The 20,009-nt window shown below is 41.3% G+C and overlaps 2 protein-coding genes across 4 annotated transcripts; one reads left to right on the top strand and one right to left on the bottom strand.

The window, feature by feature from the left end:
- The first annotated feature begins 15,507 nt into the window (after positions 1-15,507).
- On the top strand, positions 15,508-18,140 carry LOC126784578 (protein LOW PSII ACCUMULATION 1, chloroplastic). 3 transcript variants are annotated; one of them, XM_050510045.1, is made up of 5 exons: positions 15,508-15,832; positions 16,314-16,886; positions 16,985-17,035; positions 17,288-17,449; positions 18,061-18,140. In XM_050510045.1, the coding sequence occupies exons 1-4, from the start codon at positions 15,627-15,629 to the stop codon at positions 17,424-17,426; spliced, it is 969 nt and encodes a 322-aa protein (XP_050366002.1). In that variant the 5' UTR covers positions 15,508-15,626; the 3' UTR covers positions 17,427-17,449; positions 18,061-18,140. The 3 variants fall into 3 exon arrangements, with proteins under 3 accessions (XP_050366002.1, XP_050366001.1, XP_050366003.1); XM_050510044.1 differs by lacking the exon at positions 18,061-18,140 and having other exon boundaries at positions 17,288-17,538; XM_050510046.1 differs by lacking the exon at positions 18,061-18,140 and having other exon boundaries at positions 15,590-15,836; positions 17,288-17,546.
- A 451-nt stretch (positions 18,141-18,591) lies between these two features.
- LOC126783667 (photosystem I reaction center subunit IV B, chloroplastic) lies at positions 18,592-19,725 on the bottom strand. The gene is made up of 3 exons (XM_050509175.1): positions 19,359-19,725; positions 18,895-18,960; positions 18,592-18,795 (listed from the first exon to the last, which is right to left on the bottom strand). Exons 1-3 carry the CDS (start codon positions 19,614-19,616, stop codon positions 18,691-18,693), a joined length of 429 nt encoding a protein of 142 aa, XP_050365132.1. The 5' UTR covers positions 19,617-19,725; the 3' UTR covers positions 18,592-18,690.
- Positions 19,726-20,009: the final 284 nt, after the last annotated feature.

Below are 20,009 nucleotides of genomic sequence, written 5' to 3'. Positions count from 1 at the left end.
TGAAGTCTGTCTTTGACAATTTAAGCTACCAAGAATCCAAGATAAGATCGAGATCAAGGACTCCTTGTACGGGTCAGCGCACCAGTATATATTGTGAATGTAACTAAACCCTAGCTTAGTTGTTTTCGGAATACATGCTTAGGAGGAAATCAATTCTAAATTTGGGAAAATATGTTCTTTCGTTCTATAAAATTCCATTGGGAGGGTTAATACCTAATACTCGCAGAGAAACAAAACCAATCAAGACTAGTACGTAGGATAAGATTGTGCGCTTAATCCAATTCAACCCTCCGGCCTAGGCATAAAGTACTTGGTAGGAAAGCAAAGATCTTCGGTAATCCTATTCCATCATTAGCTACTAGCTAGCCGTAGTTATGAATCATAACTGAAGAAATTTTGATTATAGTCAACAGCGTGAATATACACACACACCCGTATAATAAATCAATCAATTTCAATGGTGAGTGACAGTAAGAATCCCTAGCTAGATAACTTCAGTTGATAGTATGAAAACATAATCAGCTGCGACCGGCTGCGCGCCATGCGCCATGCATGGCTCACCGTGAATGTGACTTTTCTGATCCATTATGGATCAAATCGATCAGAGCTGCTTGTTAGCACCTGCAATTCCTTGAACTTCTTATAATCTTCATTCTCATGGCCGGCGCGGCAGTGCATTCTAGAACTAAACATGCATGCAGCTCTAAATTTGCTAGTCATATATATCACCGAGCCAAACACAACAATGTTTATATATGGTGACATGGGCGAGTGTTAAACTGAGCATATACAGAAGAATAATCTCCTGAATGATCAATCCATGACCAAGAAAGATCTCATAATCAAGGATATTATTCTGAAATATGGGACTTATTTATCTCATTATCAAGATTTTAAAAGACAACTTACATACACTAAATTGTTGGAGAGCTGGTAAAACATAATTACTTGGTACAAATTAAAAGCACGGAACAACGTAAGCCAATACAGTGAATACAGTCAATACACCATTAACCAGTAGTCGTGCATCTCTGAAACTTTTTCGCCAATCTATCCTATGCAATTTCTCCTTGGTTTAAGTTGTTTATATTCCAAACTGTCTGAGGCACATGAGTGACCCCGGATGGTTTGGAATCCAGCATAATGTCCCTGGCTATTGAAAAGAAGACCTCTTCCACATTCAAGTTCGTCTCCGCACTGGTTTCAAAGAACTTAATGTCGTACTCCTTTGCAAGAGCTTGACCTACGGCAGTGCCCACAACCCTTCGCTCTCATCCTTATCAGCCTTGTTCCCCACCAGTATCTTCTTGATATTGCATCTTCTTTGATGTTGAGAAGCCAGTGACCGATTTCGGTGAATGAAGACTAGTTAGTCACATCATACACCAATATAAACCCCTTGGCTTGATAGAAGGTTTTCGGAATCCTTCGAAACCGATCCCGAACGGTTGTCTTCCAGCTTTGCAGCTTGATCATTTCATTGTCTAGTTGAATGGTTCTTCTGGTGTATTCTATCCCATTAGGCCTCAAAAGTTCGCTGTGACAATTATTGTTAGGGGCGAATTTTCTCATCAGAGAAGTCTTTCCAACGCCGCTGTTGCCGAGAAACTTGTGTTTGATGGGATGACTCTCGTGTGTGGTTCTGCCATCTAGCTTGAGCAAGCAAGAAGAAAATTACGAGAACTTTGAGGAAGGTACTACAAACTCTGCAAATTAAAGAGTATATAGATTGGCAATTTGGCAGGAGTCCTTGTAGCCCAAGGTGGCAAGGTTATGAAATTCCGAAAGGAAAAGGAAAGGAAAATATCACTATCATACTGAGTTTCCTGGTGCGATGCGTAAATCTATGTACCTCGATTATCCTTCGTTTCCTAGGTAATGTATTATTGTAATAACCCTAAATTTCAAATACATTATTTGAATTAATTGAGTTCTATAAAGACATGAATTTCAGTTTAAATGAAATTGATTGTTTGCGATACTTTGAAACGAAAAACGGAAACGTTTTCGGAACGTTTAATAAGAAAAACGTTACGTTTCTGAACGAAATTATCGACTTTTATTCCGTCGCTCGGTTGCGGAAACTTCCTTCACAAAAGTTGTAGAGCTCGGCGATACGAGTGCGTGGACATGTGACGCGTCCGAATCGGACGTCGGAGGTGAAAGTTATTAACGTCAGAAGTTAGTTTCCGATTTTGAAAACGAGTATAAAAGGGCATTTTTGTGATTAGGGTTTCCATTTCAGGAAACCCTTCTCTCTCTCTTCATTTCCGCCGCTCTCAACTCTCTCTCTCCCCGATTTTCTTCTCTTCTCCTTCTCCGAAATCCTCCTCTTCGATTCGCCGTCTCCGAGCCACCGTGACGTGCACCACCCCACTCTACGTCGCCGCAAGGACTCCCTCAGCCATCCTCCAGCCCGCTAGCTCGTGCCTCGCCGTCGTGAGATCGCAAGGACGCAGCAAAGTTTCTGCAGATTCCCTCCGCCGCTGCCAAGCTACTCCGGCGCTCCCCACGGCTCAATCGAGGTAAGGGATGAATGAATCGAGTTGTGGTGATGATGTTGTTGGGTTTTTAAATGGATTTGTGGGAGTTTGATGTGGGATGGGGGAGAGGGTTACCACCGCCTAGAGGCGGCGCGTGAGGGTGCTAGGGATAGCCTATGGGTAGTCGGAGGCCGTAGAAAGGAAGAGGGGGAGGAGGGGGAGAGTTTGGGCACGGCGGTGGCATCACACGCGCCTTGGTTGGCGTCGGCGAGTGAGCCCCACGCGCAGCCTGCCGGCGGTGGCGCGTGTACCCCACGCGCCGCCACGTGCGGCGGCGCGTGAACAGTGATTCTGAGAAGGGTATTTTGGTAATTTACTTAAATGTAAATGTAAATTTTATTTACTTACGGTAAATGTAATTAAATTTTGCCTACGGTAAATGTAAATATAAATTACTTTCAGTAAATGTAAAAAGTAATTTGTAAAAGGGTAATTTAGTACATTTTATTTACTGAGATTGTATTTACATTTAAACAGTACGTATACGTACAGAAATACGTATATAATATTTATACGTACAGAAATACGTATATAATATTTATACGTACAGAAAATACATATATAATACTTATACGTACAGAAATACGTATATAATATTTATACGTACAGAAATACGTGTATAATATTTATACGTACAGAAACACGTATAAAATATTTATACGTACAGAAATACGTATATAGTATTTATACGTACAGAAATACGTATATAGTACTTATACGTACAGAAATACGTATTATTTGAGTATTTGTACAGTAACCGTGAATAGTAACAGTGAACAGTAACACTGAACAGTAACTTCGTAAAACCGAAAATTGCTGAACAGTAACCGATTATTACTGTTTCGGCATTTAAAGGTTTACGAAACGATTCTAAATTATTTTCTTATCTTTTCAAGGTGATCGTTAAATCAGGAAAATGAATTATCATCGGGAATTGTGGAATTACGCTCAAGTCAATAAGGTGAGTAAAATCTCACATATTTACGAATCTACCCTCGCGGTGATTCAAGATTTTGCAAGAGTATTTAATAATGAATTACAACAAGTATACAATTTAGTGGATTACATATATACTGTATAATGGTAATAAGTACATATGTAATAACCCGATTTTTCGAAACGATTTTTAGATTGTTTAATTTCTATTAAGTTGTGAAATTCAATAAAAAAATGAAATTGGATCGCTTGCAAAAAAATTCGAAACTCGAACGGAAACGTTTCAGAACGTTTATTTAGTAAACACGTTACATTTCCGCAACGTAATTATCCACTTTTATTCTGTCGCTCGGTTGCGAAAAGTTCCTTCACGGAAGTCGTAGGGCTCGTCGATACGAGTTCGGAGATATGTGACGCGTTGTAATCGGACGTACTACGTAAAAGTTATTAACGATAGAAGTTGTTTCCGATTTTGGAAATTAGTATATAAAGGAGGTTTTATCAGCTAGGGTTTCCAAAAGTGGAAACCCCTCACTCTCTTCCCCTTCAGCCCGCCTCCCTTTTTTTTCTCTCTTCCCTCTCGTTTTCTCTCCCTCTCACCCGAACTCTCCTCTCTCTCTCGGCTTCCACCTTCGATCTCTCCCCCGAGGGAGGTGTTCCTCACCGCCGGCTCCAAGGTGCTTAGCAGCCCGAGGCGACGTCCCACCGAGCATGGCACAAGCTACAGCGTCGTCGTGAAGTACCGTCGAACTTCACCGAGCCCAACAGCGACGGGTTCCAGCCCTCCGCCGATGCGAGCACACGATCCACACCCCTATCCACCCTCTGACGCCACCACGAGTATTTGCAGCCCTAATCAAGCCATCACACGCCTTCCACAAGAAATCGACACGATCGGCGATTCGTTCCTCTCCGACGATTTTCGAAGCCTCCACCGTTCGATCTAGGTATGAGATAATGATTTGATGCTTATGTGTGATTGTGTGGTGATTTGAATTGATTTGGGGAAGATTTGGATGAGGATCGGAGGTAGAGGTGGAGTGTGGAACACCGCCGCCTTAGGCGGCGCGTGTGATCACGTGCAGTAGCCTAGGGGCGGCGCAAGGCCGTGGGAAGGGCGGAGGAAGGAAGGAGGAGAGTTTTGGGGCGGCGGTGGCATCACACGCGCCTTGGTTGGCCTCGGCGCGTGGGCCCCACGCGCGGCCGGCCGGAGGTGGCGCATGTGCCACACGCGCCGCCGTGTGAGGCGGTGGGAACAGTTTTGACAGAAGGGTATTTTGGTAATTTACTGTGCACGGTAAATGTAAATGTAATTTTTATTTACTACGGTAAATGTAATTAAATTTTACCTTTGGTAAATGTAAATATAAATTACTTTCAGTAAATGTAAAAAGTAATTTTGTAAAAGGGTAAATTAGTAAATTTTATTTACTAAATTTGTATTTACATTTAAATCGTACGTATACGTACAGAAATACGTATATAATATTTATACGTACAGAAATACGTATATAATATTTATACGTACAGAAATACGTATTAATGGTATATTTGTACAGTAACCGTGAATAGTAACACTGAACAGTAACTTCGTAAAACCGAAAATTGTTGAACATTATCCGATTATTACTGTTTCGGCATTTAAAGGTTTACGAAACGATTCTAAATTCTTTTCTTATCTTTTCAAGGTGATCGTTAAATCGAGGAAAGGAATTATCTTCGGGAATTGTGGAATTACGCTCAAGTCAATAAGGTGAGTAAAATCTCACTGAATTACGAATCTACCCTCGTGGTGATTCAACATTTTGCAAGTGTGTTTATTAAATGAATTACAACATGTATATAATTTAGTGGACTACATATATACAGTATAATGGTAATAAGTACATATATATATATATAGTTCATTAAATTACGTACTGTTATTAATTCATTAAAAATAGTCATTTCAGTGACAGAAAAATTTGGCATGTGTATGTGATTCAAATGGTACGATATGATGTGAGATTATCGTACGTAATTTTCAGGTGTTTATGAAATATGACATGTATAGGATACAGTGGACTATGTATATATTGTATAAATGGTAAATAAATACGAATATATATAGTTTGCTATATAATATACTGTTATGATTTTATTGTGGTTATATCGTGAAAGTTTTAAAACGTACAATATGATGTGAGATTATTGTACGTGATTTTTAACATTGAGATTGTTTAAATGTTGATTTGTCTTCGGACGTGATTGGTACAATATGATGTGAGATTATTGTACGTGTTTGGCAAGTCGGAACCTAGCCTTTGGCCGGGCGAAAGTTACGATACAGTTAGAGCTCTAGTCTGTCAGCCATAGTACTTCATGTGAGGTAACGGGTGGTTATCTACTCATGAGTACTCAGATTGTTTTGGATGTTGGGTAGCGGGTGGTTACCCAATATCACCATAGTACATCATGTGAGGTAACGGGTGGTTATCTACTCATGAGTACTCAGATTGTTTTGGATGTTGGGTAGCGGGTGGTTACCCAATATCAGAGTAGTACTGCATGTGAGGTAACGGGTGGTTATCTGCTCATGGGTACTCAGATTGTTTTGGATGTTGGGTAGCGGGTGGCTATCCAATATCAGCGGTGTATTACGAGAGGGGTAACAGATGTGTACCAGCGTTCTTGGTACCCGTATTATAAATGCATTGGGTAACCAGAAGGGTTACTTAATTTCCTCATGAGCGTTTTATTTCATATTTCTTGGGTCAACCAGATGGGCTGACTATTGACTCATGAGGGCATTTATATTTGTTGTTTTGTGATCTTTCGTATATATTGATATGCGAACTGTATTGTGATTTTACTCATACGAGCTATAAGCTTACCGGGTTTGTGTTTACAATCCCGGTGCACCAATTCGATGGTGTAGTGGATGACTCCGCAGGTGTAGATTAGAGGGAATTGACGGACCGCTCAGAGGACTTGAAGTGATTTACCTCCAGCTTGTGTGAGGATTTTGTGTGACTATTTTGTGAGAGATTTTGAGAATTATTACATTCCAACTTACGTAATGTAAATTATAAATTTGGGTTGTAATAATTGGTTTTCTGAGTTGTATTGATAACTCAGTGATGATCCGCTGTGCACTTAAATGATTTCGATTTATTGAGATTATTTTGTGTTTAACGACTTTGAAATTTTGAGTTTTTAGGCTCGAAATTTTAGGGTCGTTACAACATATATATATATAGTTCATTATATTATATACTGTTATTAATTCATTAGAAATAGTCATTTCGATAACGGGAAATTGTGTATTGAGCATGTGTTGTGAAATATGACATGTATAAGATATAGTGGACTATATATATATTGTATAAATGGTAAATAAGTATGAATATATATAGTTCGCTATATAATATACTGTTATGGTTTTATTGTGATTATATTGAGCACGTGATTTGAATTGTACAATATGATGCGTGATTATTGTACGTGAGTTTAACATTGAAATTGTTAAAATGTTAAATTTGTCTTTGGACGTGATTTGGTACAATATGATGTGAGATTATTGTACGTGTTTGGCAAGTCGGAACCTAGCCTTGGCCGGGCGAAAGTTACAATACAGTTAGAGCTCTAGTCTGTCAGCCATAGTACTTCATGTGAGGTAACGGGTGGTTATCTACTCATGAGTACTCAGATTGTTTTGGATGTTGGGTAGCGGGTGGTTACCCAATATCAGCGTAGTACTGCATGTGAGGTAATAGGTGGTTATCTGCTCATGGGTACTCAGATTGTTTTGGATGTTGGGTAGCGGGTGGCTATCCAATATCAGCGGTGTATTACGAGAAGGGTAACAGATGTGTACCAGCGTTCTTGGTACCCGTATTATAAATGCATTTGGGTAACCAGAAGGGTTACTTAATTTCTCATGAGCGTTTTATTTTCATAGTTCTTTGGGACAACCTGATGGGCCGTCCATTGACTCATGAGGGCATTTATATTTGTTGATTGTGATTTTTCATATATATTGATATGCGAACTGTATTGTCATTTTACTCATACGAGCTATAAGCTTACCGGGTTTGTGTTTACAATCCCGGTGCACCAATTCAATGGTGTAGGGGATAATTCCGCAGGTACTGATTAGTGGAGATCGAGTGACGACTCCGGAGATTTGAAGTCGTACGTGTCCGTTCGTGGTGAGATATCTAGCGTGGATTTTGTGTGTGAGAATTGGTGTGATTTTATTTGTGAGGATTATTACATTTTCCATCATATGTAATGTCGAATTATAAATTTTGTTTGTAATAATCGGTTTGACTGAGTTGTATTTGGAACTCAGAAATGATCCGCTGTGCACGTTAAATGATTTCATTTTCATTGAGATTGTTTTTTGTGTTCTAACAACTTTGAGATTTTGAGTTTTTAGGCTCAAAATTTTAGGGTCGTTACAGTTGGTATCAGAGCCTAGTTGCGTATTTGGCGATTATCAATATCATCCGGGAACGATGATCCGACTGCAGGCGGGCACCCATCACATGCTCCTCGGTATTGATATGTCGTCGGGTACGCGAGAGTGTTTTAGGAGCCATACCTCATAGTTTGGTCCTCTAGGGAGTATTGTGATGATACTTCGATGATTCATCTGATTTTGGAATGTCATGTTAATATCTTTGGATCTATTTTGGCTGAGTTCGAGATTTCTTGAGTATTGACTGAGTGTATCGTTTTTGAAGGTGATGAACTCTGATAAGGGCCGAGGACAGGGCCGAGGACGGGCGAGAGGCCGAGGTCGAGGTAAGACCACATGCCGAGTCTGCAACGTGGAGAACCTTTATGAGGAGGCTGCTCCACAGGAAGAGCAGGTAGGTCGAGGTCGAGGTAGGACCACAGGTCGAGTCCGCAACGTGGAGAACCTTTATGAGGAGGCTGCTCCACAGGAAGAGCAGGTTGAGCATGCTGCGGCGGTTAGAGATGATGGACGAGTGTTGAAGCTGATCAAGGATATCAGTGCACTGTCAGCGCCTACTTTTCATGGTGGACTAGATCATATGGTAGCTGACCATTGGATCGAGGGCATGGAGACATATTTTGAGATGATAGAGTGCACATCGATTGAGAAGAGAAAGATAGCTACTTTCTTTCTAAGAGATGATGCTCTAGACTGGTGGAAGAGCATGAGACAGACAGTGGATGTGGCTACATTCACATGGGAGGGTTTCACTGCCCTTTTCAGAGAGAAGTACTTTCCAGCCTCCGTACAGGAGAACATGGAGCTGGAGTTTCTGGCACTGGTACAGGGAGACATGACCGTTAGAGAGTATGATGCTCGATTTTCGCAGCTGTACCGGTACGTCAGGCCTATGGGTACGATCTCTTTAGCTCAGAAGTATCTACGAGGGCTGAAACAGGAGTACAAGACCATGATATCAGTCCTTTGCCTGTCTACAAGAGAGCAGATATTTGAGAGTGCTATGAGCTTGAAGCAAGCAGAGAAGACTCAAGCAGGTGATGTGGGGAACAGAGATGCAAAGGGAAAAAGCAAGGCAATCTATACAGGCAGCGAGCACTCAGGGCCGAAGGATAGGTCGTGGAAGAGGCCAAGACCCCACTATCAGGCCCCGACAAGGGCACCACCCCTAGCTATCAGGGCAGCGCCAGTCAGAACATTAGCAGCAGTGAGGTGTTATGGCTGCAATGAGATGGGACATTACGCCTCAGCATGTCCGAAACCGAGGAGAGCAGGCTGCCACCGGTGCGGGCAGGCGGGACACATAGCTAGAGATTGTACCCAACCACTTCCGGGTAGACAGGAACGGCCGCAGAGACAGCTACCAGCAGGCCAAGCTAGAGTGTTCGCAGTGGGTCAGCGAGACACAGGGGTGGAAGGTACATTATCACTTTTTGACTACTTTGCTAGAGTACTGTTCGATACGGGAGCATCGCATTCATTTATTGCTAGTTCGGTAGTGGAGATGCTAGGATTGATTCCTACACCTCTTGGGAACGCTTTATGTGTCACTTCGCCCCTCGGAGTGTCACTTGAGTTAGAGACAATCTGCAAAGCTTGTCCAATCTTGATTGGAAGTAGAGAGTTCTCTGCTTCATTGATTGTGATTCCGGATCACACTTATGATGTGATCTTGGGTATTGATTGGTTGAGACCACAGCATGCTGTGATTGATTGTTTTGACATGGTGGTGTCATTTCATAGACCTGGGGAGCCAGTGTTTCATTATCGTTGCCTCAAGTCAGATAACGCCATGAGATCAGGAGTTTTAGCACACGTGGAGTCGGTGGATCAGAAAGTAACTATCGCAGACATTGTAGTAGTATCTGAGTTTGGTGAATTTTTCCAAGAGATACCGGGGCTACCTCCTCGAAGGATGGTAGATTTCTGCATTGATGTAGTGCCTGGTACGGCACCTGTGTCAAAGGCGCCTTATAGAATGGGACAGAATGAACTTAAGGAGCTGAAGGTGCAGATCGATGAGCTATTAGACCAAGGGTTCATTAGACCTAGTGTTTCACCTTGGGGAGCACCTGTGTTATTTGTGAAGAAGAAAGATGGTTCTCTACGGTTATGTGTAGACTACAGATAACTGAACAAGGTGACCATCAAGAATAGGTACCCCTTACCTAGGATTGATGACTTGTTCGATCAGCTCAAAGGTGTTACGGTGTTCTCTAAAATTGATTTGAGATCCGGTTATCATCAGCTCAGAGTGAAGGATGAAGATATATCGAAGACGGCTTTCAGGACCCGGTATGGACATTATGAGTTTGTTGTCATGCCATTTGGTCTAACAAATGCACCAGCTGTCTTTATGAGCTTGATGAACCAAGTATTTAGCCCTTACTTGGATGAGTTTGTCGTGGTGTTTGTGGATGACATTCTGATATACTCCAAGACACAAGAAGAACATGTGGTGCATCTGAGAACGGTGTTGAAGACCCTGAAGGAGGCAAGATTGTATGCCAAGCTAGAGAAGTGTGAATTCTGGAAAGAAGAGGTCAAATTCGTTGGTCATGTTGTCTCAAAGGATGGAGTACTAGTGGACCCGTCAAAAGTAGAGGCAGTAAAGAATTGGAGTCGTCCAAAGAACCCTACAGAGATTCGTAGTTTCCTCGGTTTGGCAGGTTACTACAGGAGGTTTATCGAAGGGTTCTCTAGTATTGCATCTTCATTGACCAAGTTGACCAAGAAAGATACTCCGTTCGTGTGGACGGATGCATGTGAGGAAGCATTCAGCAAACTAAAGACCAGATTGACCACAGCCCCAGTGTTGACGATTCCATCAAGTGGTGGTGGCTATGTCATTTACAGTGATGCTTCGCTCCAAGGTTTGGGTTGTGTATTGATGCAGCATGGAGGAGTTGTTGCTTATGGCTCGAGACAGTTGAAGATTCATGAGAAGAATTATCCGACACACGACCTAGAGCTTGCGGCGGTTGTGTTTGCCTTGAAGATTTGGAGGCATTACTTGTATGGAGAGAAGTTTCAACTCTTTTCAGATCATAAGAGTTTGAAGTACTTATTTTCTCAGAAGGAGCTGAATATGAGGCAGAGGAGATGGATGGAACTCCTCAAGGACTATGACTTCACATTAGAGTACCACCCGGGGAAGGCAAATGTGGTGGTCGATGCCTTGAGCAGGAAACCGAGAGGCGTGGTGGCTTCACTTATGGTCCAGAAATGGTTCATGCTTGAAACTGCATCGGAGTTTGACTTGATACCATCAGGAGGAGAACCAAGGGGCTTTCTTGGTAGTGTTACGGTACAACCCACATTGGTCACGAGGATCATACAGGGTCAGGCGCGAGATAAATTCACACAAGCTAAGTTGGTAGATCTAGTAGTGGATACGCTTGATGAGTGCCCTTCCGAGTGGAGAGTGGGACCTGATGGAGGGTTGAGGTTTGGGGCAAGATTGTGTGTCCCAGATTGTGATGATCTTCGGGAGGAGGTCCTTCGTACGGCACATCGTTCACGTTATACCATTCATCCAGGGAACACCAAGATGTACAAGGACCTATGCAGACAATTCTGGTGGAACGGTATGAAGAAAGATGTAGCAGAGTTTGTATCGAAGTGCCTTACATGTCAGCAAGTGAAAGCAGAACATTAACAACCAGCTGGCATGTTGAAACCACTGACTATTCCTCTTTGGAAGTGGGAGCAGATATCTATGGATTTTGTGACCGGATTGCCTAGATCGAAGAAGGGTCACGATGCCATATGGGTGATTGTCGATCGGTTGACGAAGTCGGCTCATTTTCTCCCAGTATCGATGAAGTACTTAGTGGACGTGCTTGGGAAGCTATATGTGGATGAGATAGTAAGACTTCATGGTGCTCCAGTTTCTATTGTTTCTGATAGAGATGCGCGTTTCACTTCAAAGTTCTGGGGTGGTTTGCAGAAGGCGATGGGTACTACCTTAGATATGAGTACAGCTTTTCACCCTCAGACGGATGGACAGACGGAGAGGGTGAATCAGGTGATGGAAGACATGTTGAGAGCATGTGTACTGGATTTCAAGGGTAGCTGGGAAGATCATTTGAGATTGATTGAGTTTGCCTACAACAACAGTTACCATTCTAGCATCGACATGGCACCTTATGAGGCACTTTATGGTAGACCATGTCGTTCACCAGTCTGTTGGGCCGAAGTTGGTGATGAGGCACTGATGGGTCTAGAAGTGGTTCAGGAAACCACGGAGAAGATCTCAATCATTCGGGATAGAATCCGGACCGCTCAGAGTAGACAGAAGAGCTATGCAGACCTGAAGAGGAGACATGTGGAGTTTGAGATCGGTGATCATGTGTTCTTGAAAGTTTCGCCTATGAGGGGTGTAGTGAGATTTGGCAAGAAGGGAAAGTTGGCTCCGAGGTACGTTGGACCCTTTGAGATACTTGAGAAGGTGGGCGAACTAGCTTATCGACTAGCCTTGCCTACTAGCATGTCGGGCGTACACAACGTCTTCCACATTTCCATGCTGAGGAAGTATGTACCAGATGAGTCTCATGTGATCGATCATAGCACCATTGAAGTGAAAGAAAATGCCACATTCGTGGTCGAGCCGGTTCGTATTCTGGATAGATCCACAAAGAAACTTCGGAGGAAAGAAGTTGAGCTAGTCAAGGTATTGTGGAGTCACCATGATGAGGGTGATGCATCTTGGGAGCTAGAGTCAGACATGATGACCAGATATCCACAGTTGTTTGTTGAGTGAGTTTGAATTTCGGGACGAAATTCCTTTAAGGGGGGTAGATTGTAATAACCCTAAATTTCAAATACATTATTTGAATTAATTGAGTTCTATAAAGACATGAATTTCAGTTTACATGAAATTGATTGTTTGCGATACTTTGAAACGAAAAACGGAAACGTTTAATAAGAAAAACGTTACGTTTCCGAACGAAATTATCGACTTTTATTCCGTCGCTCGGTTGCGGAAACTTCCTTCACAAAAGTTGTAGAGCTCAGCGATACGAGTGCGTAGACATGTGACGCGTCCGAATCGGACGTCGGAGGTGAAAGTTATTAACGTCGGAAGTTAGTTTCCGATTTTGAAAACGAGTATAAAAATGCATTTTTGTGATTAGGGTTTCCATTTCAGGAAACCCTTCTCTCTCTCTTCATTTCCGCCGCTCTCAACTCTCTCTCTCCCAGATTTTCTTCTCTTCTCCTTCTCTGAAATCCTCCTCTTCGATTCGCCGTCTCCGAGCCGCCGTGACGTGCACCGCCCCACTCTACGTCGCCGCAAGGACTCCCTCAGCCATCCTCCAGCCCGCTAGCTCTTGCCTCGCCGTCGTGAGATCGCAAGGACGCAGCAAAGTTTCTGCAGATTCCCTCCGCCGCTGCCAAGCTACTCCGGCGCTCCCCACGGCTCAATCGAGGTAAGGGATGAATGAATCGAGTTGTGGTGATGATGTTGTTGGGTTTTTAAATGGATTTGTGGGAGTTTGATGTGGGATGGGGGAGAGGGTTACCACCGCCTAGAGGCGGCGCGTGAGGGTGCTAGGGATAGCCTATGGGTAGTCGGAGGCCGTAGAAAGGAAGAGGGGGAGAGTTTGGGCACGGCGGTGGCATCACACGTGCCTTGGTTGGCGTCGGCGAGTGAGCCCCACGCGCAGCCTGCCGGCGGTGGCGCGTGTACCCCACGCGCCGCCACATGCGGCGGCGCGTGAACAGTGATTCTGAGAAGGGTATTTTGGTAATTTACTTAAATGTAAATTTTATTTACTTACGGTAAATGTAATTAAATTTTACCTACGGTAAATGTAAATATAAATTACTTTCATTAAATGTAAAAAGTAATTTGTAAAAGGGTAATTTAGTAAATTTTATTTACTGAGATTGTATTTACATTTAAACAGTACGTATACGTACAGAAATACGTATATAATATTTATACGTACAGAAACACGTGTATAATATTTATACGTACAGAAACACGTGTATAGTATTTATACGTACAGAAATACGTATATAGTACTTATACGTACAGAAATACGTATATAGTACTTATACGTACAGAAATACGTATATAGTACTTATACGTACAGAAATACGTATTATTTGAGTATTTGTACAGTAACCGTGAATAGTAACAGTGAACAGTAACACTGAACAGTAACTTCGTCCGAAAATTGCTGAACAGTAACCGATTATTACTGTTTCGTCCATTGACTCATGAGGGCATTTATATTTGTTGATTGTGATTTTTCGTATATATTGATATGCGAACTGTATTGTCATTTTACTCATACGAGCTATAAGCTTACCGGGTTTGTGTTTACAATCCCGGTGCACCAATTCAATGGTGTAGGGGATAATTCCGCAGGTACTGATTAGTGGAGATCGAGTGACGACTCCAGAGATTTGAAGTCGTACGTGTCCGTTCGTGGTGAGATTTCTAGCGTGGATTTTGTGTGTGAGAATTGGTGTGATTTTATTTGTGAGGATTAATACATTTTCCATCATATGTAATGTCGAATTATAAATTTTGTTTGTAATAATCGGTTTGACTGAGTTGTATTTGGAACTCAGAAATGATCCGCTGTGCACGTTAAATGATTTCATTTTCATTGAGATTGTTTTTGGTGTTCTAACGACTTTGAGATTTTGAGTTTTTAGGCTCAAAATTTTAGGGTCGTTACATGAGCTAGCACGAGAGTTAATAATTATATGATTTTATGTCTTTGCATAGACTTCAAATTCTTGACCATTTTGTTTTGTCATAAGATATTACTCTTTTGAACAATATTACTCGTTTGAAATCATATATTTCTTTCGATTACATAAAAGTGAATGCACAACGCCTATAACACACAATCTCTAGAAACTCTTGATTCCCAACTAATTTAGAAAGTGCACATGTTTATGGTGCATGTTATTTTCAGGAATTATCTAAAAATCAGTTTTTTTGGGTGTAAATATAATGGGGAAGTTGTTTGTGCAAATATGTCAGAGATTTTGGTATGTGATGCTATTGGAACAGTTTTCTTTATGAGATTGCGGCGAGTAGGTTATCGACTACTTTTAGATCAGTTTTTTATTGGTTCAGAATTGGGTCTCATTGGCCCATGTCTATTGTTTTTTTGTGATAATCATGTAACTAATTTTGTTGGTTTGACGGAATGTGAGAAATTTAATTTCACCATTGAGTATTCATTTAAGTAATCTTATTTTGATGATATATATATATATATATATATTTCTTTTTCTCAAAAAAAAAATTACGGTATATTATATATCGATCATCTGATATATGTTAAATGTTAAAAAGTTGTTGCGTATGTACACTGGACTTATACCGATATAATTTTGCTCTTCCTTCCTCTCTTCATTCGGCTTTTAACCGTAAGAACAGTTTGGGCTGTGAAATTTTTGGACCGATTGACCATATGTGGTAAAATAAGTAGAACTCTTTTCTGGATCCTCTCTAGCAAGAAAACATGTGGTGCTAAACTTAGCCTGCGAACGGCGTCGTTCAGTCCACATTGGAATGCAAGCAAAATATATAAGAATGGCTGTGATTTACTAGCTGGGCTGTGAGAGGTGGCAGTATTCTGATCATCCGAAACATGTCCTTCCCAGAAAACAGTGACAAACTTTAAGAAACACAGCTCAGTTTTGAGCTTTGTTTGGCCATGGCTTCTGTGGCAAACGCTCCCTTAAACTTTCTTAAACCTCTCCACCTTCCTCGTTCCAAACTCGGCTTCGGCAGTTGTTTTGTTACTACGCTGTTTCGTTCTACCATTAATGCACCATTCCTCGCCCCCCAGAGCACAAAGCAAAGAACTTCACCCGTCATCTGCTTTGCTTCTGAGAAGCAGAATTCCTCTGCTGATATTAGGCAGGTCACACTTTGCTCTTTCACTTCCACATTTCTATTTCAGTTCTCAAATTTCAAGTCTTTAGAGTTTGATTGATTTCGTATGATGTGTTTAAGCTTATCTATGTGTTAATCCTGTCTTACATTTTGATGTAGACAATTATAGGAACTTGCTTTATGGTAGTAATGAGTTGGGTTCTGTGTTCACCAATGCATTATGCTTTGATCAGCTTCTTTTTAAGAATTGAGGCTTCTTTGTGGTGATAATTGGTGTTTGTCTCTCAGTTCTACACCTGAATGCCACCCATATCTTAATGCTGTCTTTTGATATTACAAATTAAGAAATTTGCTTTATGTTAGTAATTGGTTAATTTCATAATAACCGCTTATTTGGTGAGCGGGATTCTTTGTGAACCAATACATTGTGTTATGATCAGTGGTTTTAGAAATGACTCAAATGAGGCTTGAAAGTGATGATAATAGGTGTTTGTTTGTTCTTCAGTTCCACCGCCAGGATCAGGAGTGAAGTTCTGACTCCATTTCGCTCCGTTCGGATGTTTTTCTATCTTGCATTCATTGCAAGTGGTGGCTTAGGAGCTTTGATAGCAACCACACAGTTGATTGCAGCACTAACAAACCCATCAAGAGCACTGGATGCCCCTGAAATTGCCAAGGGTCTCGGAATAGACATTGGGGCGGTGTCTCTCTTTGCATTCTTGTATTATAGAGAGAACACTGCCAAGAATGCTCAGATTGCTAGGCTGTCAAGAGAGGAGAACCTGTCGAACCTTAAGCTCCGAGTGGATGAAAAGAGGATCGTCCCTGTCAACTCCTTCAGAGGGTTTGCTCGGCTTGTGATATGTGCTGGCCCGGCATCATTCATCACTGAATCGTTTAAGTTCAGCGAGCCTTTCACCGAAGGGCTTGTGGAAAGAGGAGTATTGGTGGTTCCCTTTGCGACAGATGGTAATTCACCAAGTTTTGAGTTTGATGAAAGTGAAGAGTGTAAGGATTTTACTTTAAAGAGAAAGAGACTCTGGCAGCTGAATCCTGTTATTGTTAGTGACTGGACCAAGTAAGTAACCATTTTAAATGTGAACAAGAGAAATGTTGGTTTGGTAAGTCCATTAAGTTGTTAAACTCACAGAAACTCTTTTTTCTTGTGAATTTCAGTTGGTTAGATGAACAAAAGAAGCTGGCTGGTGTCTCCCCAGAATCTCCTGTGTAAGTGACTCCCTCATGCTAACTGTCTTTAATTTCACTAGCTTCAAGATTATTTGATTATGCATTTGCGAATTCCAATTATTTGGTTGGATGTTCCAATTTTAACTTGGTGAGTAAAAGTAGGTGACTTTAGGTCCATGAATTCTTGTAAGGTCAACTTAAAGATTGTGCAACACTTGCTATACTAATGTATTATACTCTTACGTTACCATCTCCTGATGAAGGCCAAATCATTTTTATATGTACTTTTAGGTACATATCTCTACGCCTCGATGGTCGTGTTCGTGGCAGTGGCAGAGGTTACCCGCCTTGGAATGCTTTTGTTGCACAGTTACCTCCTGTTAAGGGAATGTGGTCAGGTCTTCTGGATGGTTTTGATGGAAGAGTTTGAGCAAACAAAAATTGTTTCTATAGGTTAGTTTCTAGTTTTATATCACTTGATATCAATTCTTATACTCTGAATTACAGTAGATATGCTTATAATTACTACATCTTGTCAAATTCAGATTCGTATAAATATAATTCAGATTTCCTTTCACCCCCGGAAGTGTGCACATAGGAATTTGTATGGTGTTTGCGGTGGCATGATAATGCATATGCTAACTGTATTAGAAGTTTCCTATTACTGCTGAGAACAAAAACATTGGATACCTAGCTTCAAATGTCTATTTGAAACAAGTGGAAAAATCAAAACAGTGGAAACAGGAGGGAGCATAGTTCACTTGCTCAGTGATTCACTTGGAAGTGTCAATATCACCTTACATGTGATAGGAACTTAGGCAGTGATGATAGGAAAATGTTAAATTATCTTCTGCAGATATATCTTTGCTGAAACAATGTCACTGTAATAATTGTTAGTCATGCATTACTTGTGAGCAACTGCAAATTGCTGAGTACTGTGAAGTGCTGTGTCATTTCTTAGGCATTGATGAGAAAGTCAGGCAACATGTCAAATTCATCCTTTAGGTTCTCTGTCAACTGGACTTATTATTAGCTGCTTAACTACCTTTTTTGTGTTTTCAAAGAGAACAATTTCGAGCAATTGCATGGTGAAGACGAGTGTTTTTGAAATTCACACCTGGTTGGCACTCACCATCAATGAGAAGCACCTAATACCTCTTCATGGGAAATTTGGAATTTAGACTCTGATTAAACTTTCTAATGACACAACTTCCTATTTCTTGCTGGCATTCTGTGTTCTTTTCAGATTTTAATATAGATACAGCTAGGAAATTGCAGGAGTTGTGTGTATATAAATAGCTGAGGCTAATCTTTACATTAGGATCAATAGACCTATATATATCAAGAAATTTATTCGGCCTTGTGGGTGTTGAAGTCCATTTTGGTGTCAGTCGCAGCTTACTTTCATGAGCAATTCATTGATAATTTTTTAGTTCAAAGTAGATTTGATTTGAATGAGTTGGTTCGAGTTACTTCCATTAGTTCCCTCATGCTTGTTTTCAAGAAATAGCTAGAAAGTACAATTAGGAACACACTCTAGGAACTCTATTCATTTGGATCTTTACCAAACTTGTAGTTGAAAGATAATTGGGAGGTGGAAGAAATCAGAGTATGATACACATAGGGGATGAAACACGAAACTGATTGATAGAAATAGAATTAAGATCACAATTTACATTGCAGCTAGCACAAGCTCATTTAACTTCTTCAATCTCGTCCAATGCATAGTTATTTGTGGACACATTTGCGTAGTTAACTTTGTTGAATCTAACCACGACTGGGTAGCGGGTGTTGGGGTCCTGCATAGTAAAAAAAACAGCAGAGATATTAGAAACCTAAACAAATCCTGAACTTGTTCATTGTCATTTGAAATGACAGAGAGGTGCTAGAGGCTATACCTGATCCACAGCTACAACAGATCCAATGCCTTTGAACCAGTAGGACTCCCTCCTGAGAATCTTCACCTGTGAGAGAATAGGTTACAAGGTTATTCATCTAAAGTTGTGATGAAGTGTGAGTATGATTGTATGAAGTACTCAAACTAGTTGCATTCATTAGGAACTTAATTGTCGCAACTGGCCCGAGTGTTTTGCTCGATCTTCTGATCAAGAACACATATTTTCTGGTGAGTTCTAAAGATTGTTATATATTCAGAGTATTAGCTGATGCTTCTACAAAGTCCTTGATGAGTTTGGTGTCTTGTTTCAGTATTTTCTACTACTGCATATTTATCTGAACCAGAATTTACTATGTTGTGTTTTTGAACTTAAGACCTCCTGTAATGCTCTATTACCATGTTAGACAGCTGCCTAGAGTCTAAAAGCTTAAGCATATATGAAACTAAGAACAGGGTAAAACTAACCTTGGTGCCTCTCTTGGGTCCAATTGGTGGTGGCTTAGGCTTTGCTTCGGGGGCCTTGGTGGCTGCTGCGGCGGGCGGCGCTGCTCCTTCCTCGGAAGCCCTGATCACAAACCTACCACTGCTTGTTCTGGCATTGGTGTTGGTCTTGGAAGAGAAAACCAACATGCTAGTCCTGCCAGCCGAGGCAGCGTTGCCGGTTGCAACATTAGGTGTGACAATAAATCCTGAGGCCGCTGATGCCATGCTGCAGCTAGCCATTTCTTGGTCTCTTTCTTTCTGTTTGTGATGAACGTAAGTGTGTGGAGAAAAATTAGATTAAGAAAGAAGAAGCCAAAGAAGATTGAGAGGCTTTGAATGAATTGTCCCAAGTGTTTCTATGCGTCTGGGAGCAATTATCTGATCCTTCAACGTGGGAATAAATCCATTTCCGCCACTAGGGTCCTGACACCTGTGTACCATATCCTTCTTGTTTGGATAATGTGATTACAAGTCAACTCTTTCGTTCAAGTTCAACCAGCACGAGTCGACTCACTGAGTGTGTGCCAAACACAATCACCTCTTGTTCGTTTTTTTCCTGGGTGGAAAAATCCTTGTAATGAAAGTGCAGTTTACTTGCACGGTAAAGAATCTTAGAGGAGTCTCGAGTCTCTA

The sequence above is a fragment of the Argentina anserina genome, chromosome 2 (assembly GCF_933775445.1).
Source record: "Argentina anserina chromosome 2, drPotAnse1.1, whole genome shotgun sequence".
In the NCBI taxonomy this organism is placed as follows: domain Eukaryota; kingdom Viridiplantae; phylum Streptophyta; class Magnoliopsida; order Rosales; family Rosaceae; genus Argentina; species Argentina anserina.
Note: the sequence above shows the minus strand (reverse complement) of the source record. Positions and strands in the feature narration are given on the sequence as shown.

What these genes read in the sequence shown, in the direction of transcription:
- LOC126784578 (XM_050510045.1), top strand. Translation starts at nt 15,627, where the DNA reads ATGGCTTCTGTGGCAAACGCTCCCTTAAACTTTCTTAAACCTCTCCAC. An exon ending in AATTCCTCTGCTGATATTAG is followed by an intron (nt 15,833 to 16,313) that starts GCAGGTCACACT and finishes TTTGTTCTTCAG; the next exon opens with TTCCACCGCCAGGATCAGGA. An exon ending in GTCTCCCCAGAATCTCCTGT is followed by an intron (nt 17,036 to 17,287) that starts GTAAGTGACTCC and finishes ATGTACTTTTAG; the next exon opens with GTACATATCTCTACGCCTCG.
- LOC126783667 (XM_050509175.1), bottom strand. Translation starts at nt 19,616, where the DNA reads ATGGCTAGCTGCAGCATGGCATCAGCGGCCTCAGGATTTATTGTCACA. An exon ending in GACCCAAGAGAGGCACCAAG is followed by an intron (nt 18,961 to 19,358) that starts GTTAGTTTTACC and finishes ATTCTCTCACAG; the next exon opens with GTGAAGATTCTCAGGAGGGA. An exon ending in CTGTTGTAGCTGTGGATCAG is followed by an intron (nt 18,796 to 18,894) that starts GTATAGCCTCTA and finishes TTTACTATGCAG; the next exon opens with GACCCCAACACCCGCTACCC.